General features: G+C 60.7%; 1 protein-coding gene across 1 annotated transcript; it reads right to left on the bottom strand.

Moving 5' to 3' along the window:
- Positions 1-493: 493 nt before the first annotated feature.
- On the bottom strand, positions 494-2,401 carry Gpr135 (G protein-coupled receptor 135). Its single transcript, XM_055595397.1, has one exon. It carries the CDS (start codon positions 2,151-2,153, stop codon positions 780-782), a length of 1,374 nt encoding a protein of 457 aa, XP_055451372.1. The 5' UTR covers positions 2,154-2,401; the 3' UTR covers positions 494-779.
- Positions 2,402-3,095: the final 694 nt, after the last annotated feature.

Here is a 3,095-nt window from a genome sequence, read left to right as displayed (position 1 = left end):
ATTATCATTTGTACTGAAAACATTTGGCGTCCATACAAGCTATCAAAACAGGGCCCGGTTTTCCCAAGACTGATAATCTGTGGGATGAAATGAGTTTAGAAGGACTATTGTGGGGTTTTGGGTCTGTTTCGTACAATACTGTGTTTAAAAAAACCACATTATGGTCATTTGCTCTTCGGAGCGCTGAATCACACCTAATGATAAACGACCTTTTCAAAAAACCCTGACGTGGTTTAAAATAGACTCTGAATTTAAAATTTCCCACCAAAAAAATTCCGGGGGTGGGGGGGGATGGCGGTGGTGAAGGGCGCGCACCAATCCCTGTAATGATGCGTCTGCTCTGAGCACCCAAGGCAAGCGGGTCAGACGCACGTGCTCTAGACGTTGACGTTTGCTGAATGCTGGTGAAGTGCAGGGAGCTTCAGCAGATCCGAGGGTCTCGGTTCATCCGAAACAACAGTGTTTGAAGAGATCTGCTAAGTTCGGTTCAATGATTTTTATTTCACAGTGCGGGTCCTGTTATCTGAGCTCTTCGGTGACTGTGAATTTTATTCTCGTTGCTTTTTTTGCGTTTCACGTCCCCTTTGGCACTTTTGAAGGAATGGGGGCGTTCTTTCACATCCCTTATTGTTTGAGAATGAAGCGGTACCCCTCCCACTTCTGTCTTTCTGGTTTCGAACGTTTGGCTTGATGAAATCCACGACTCTCCCTGGATTCCCCGCGTCACCAAACGAGAGGGGTGGAAATTCGCGATTACAAACTGTCCACCCCAACGCTTGTTAGAGGCTGCTGTCCCCAGCTTCAGATTTATGGTGTTTGCCAACTGCCGTAGCCGGCTCTGGTGGTCCCTCTCGGAAGAAAAGCACAACCGGGTTTTTGCGGGCCCACATGACCACTTCCCCTCCTGACCCGCTAGCCGGGTTGGGAGAAGGCATCCCGCCGCAAGCCCCGAGCCTGTTGGCGCAGCCATTTCGAAGGCGATTGCGGCTTCTGGCCTGCAAACCTAGGCCTCGGCTGGGCAAGAGAGCATCCATGCGTCTCGTCCTGTACCCCTCTTCGCGGTTGCGCCCCAGGAGCATGGAAATATTGGGGTTGCGGATGGCATAGATGACGGGGTTGATAGCCCCGTTGGCCCAGGTCAGCCAAACAGCCGCCACGTTGAGCAGCGAGGGGGCCTGCGTGGCCTGACCCTGCCGGGTGGCAGCCAGCAGCACCAGGAAGCAGTAAGGGCCCCAGCAGCCGATGACGAAGACGATCATGATGAGCACGGTGGTGGCCGTGCGCGCCTCGCTGAAGAAGCGCAGCACGCGCGCGTACGTGGTCACCGGCCGCACGCGCACGTCCGACAGGCGCGCGGTCTTGCAGATGTGGTAGCGGCAGAAACACATCAGCAGGAAGGGCAGCAGGTAGCAGGCCACCACCAAGCCCACGCTGTAGGCGGCGCCCAGCTGAGCAGGGTCCGGGGACGTCCGGTAGAGGCAGCGATGGAAGCTCTGTGGAGCCGGCGGCTCCCGGGGCGCCCGGAGCAGCTCCCAGGGCAGGGAGAAGCCGAGCGCCGCCAGCCAGGCGCCGGCCAGCAGCTGCAGGGCGCGCCGCCGGTCCAGCTTGTCCCTCGGCGGCCGCACGATGGCGCAGTAGCGGTCCAGCGAGATGAGCGCCACGCTGAAGGTGGACACGATGCCGAAGCACGAACTGAAGAAGCGGCTGGCGGCGCAGAAGCTGCGCCAGGGCCCCGAGTCGCCGGGTGGGGCGAACAGGTCGAGGAAGGCGGCGGGTAGGCAGAGCAGCGCGGTGAGCAAGTCCGACAGCGACAGGGACAGGATGAAGGCGTTGGTGACCGTGCGCAGCTGCCGGTGCTTCACGATCACCCCCATCACGGCGCAGTTGCCCAGGCTAGACAGCAGGAAGATGAGCAGGAGCACCAGCGCCTGGGCGGCCACCGCCGCCCCTTGCCACAGCACGGGCGCCCGTCCCCGGGGCCCCGCCGCCTCCGGCCGGCCCGGGTCGCTCTGGTTTCCCAGCGCGACGGTGGCTACGGCGCTGAAGGACAGCGCCGCCGCGGTGGCCGCGGAAGCGTCCCCGCCGGGATGCGCGCTGCTCGGCAGGGCTGCGCTCGCGGGCGGGCGGCCCGGGGGCCGCGCCTGCTCCTCCATGGGGTCCCGCGCGGGCCACCGCTCTTGCTCATCCCGCAGCAGGGTGAAAGGATGTGCGGACCCGGAGCGGCCGCCAAGGGGAGTGGGTGGGGCTCGCCCAAAACGGGGCGGTCACCACCCGGGACTGGTGGAACCTTGACGTGGGTTCCAGGCGTTGCCGAGGGAACCGCCTGTTTACGCAGGAACGCGGGGCGGGAAGCTAGCCGGGTACACCAGAAGAGCCGGCCCACATCTTCTCCTTCCCCAGCCCGAGGTGACCGAGCCAGGGGTATGCTGCCGTGGTCCGCCTCAGGCACCCTGGCAGGCCAGAGAAATCCAGAGATTGAGCTAAGGTGCTATTGCTCTTTCCTGTCGGGCACAGATGCCCTAGGGAAGGCCTTTGTAGTGGGAATGCTGCTGTGGGCGTCCCTATATACAGGCAGGGAAGGAAGACAGTTCACATCCCCCGAGAGATCTTGAACTTGGGGCGCGGGAGGCGGGGGGGAGGGTTATTTCCGGTACTTCTGTATTTTGAGCGAGCGGTCAGCAGAATCACCCAGACGGCGGCCATGTTACAAGTGATTTCAGATAATGTAGCTCTGGGATGAAGACCCAGCGATGATGGTCCCAGCGCCACCCTTTGGAAACTACCGTTCTAACGAATTTGTTTCCGTTGACTCCTTGCTGACACCCAGCATTCCTGATGCTGAGCTGCTTCTCTCTCAGATCCGATCCTGAACAGGTGTCCTCAAGGACTGGCCTGTGGATCCTGGAAAGAAGATGGCACCCACCGTTCAAGGGCTTGGACCTCTGCCTGGTCACTGGTTAATGCATGGGGAGAGACAGAGAGGAGCTGCCCCCTATTGCCGGTTGGCCTCTGGAATGTGGCATGTGTGGCATAAAAGGCACAGCCAGTCGCCGGCGCTTTGGCAGATACTGAGCCAGGAGGGATGGGGGGGGGCA

Source organism: Psammomys obesus, unplaced genomic scaffold, assembly GCF_907164565.1.
Source record: "Psammomys obesus unplaced genomic scaffold, mPsaObe1.curated_primary_1811, whole genome shotgun sequence".
Lineage (NCBI taxonomy): Eukaryota > Metazoa > Chordata > Mammalia > Rodentia > Muridae > Psammomys > Psammomys obesus.
This window is presented reverse-complemented; position numbering and strand designations above follow the sequence as displayed.

What these genes read in the sequence shown, in the direction of transcription:
- Gpr135 (XM_055595397.1), bottom strand. Translation starts at nt 2,153, where the DNA reads ATGGAGGAGCAGGCGCGGCCCCCGGGCCGCCCGCCCGCGAGCGCAGCC.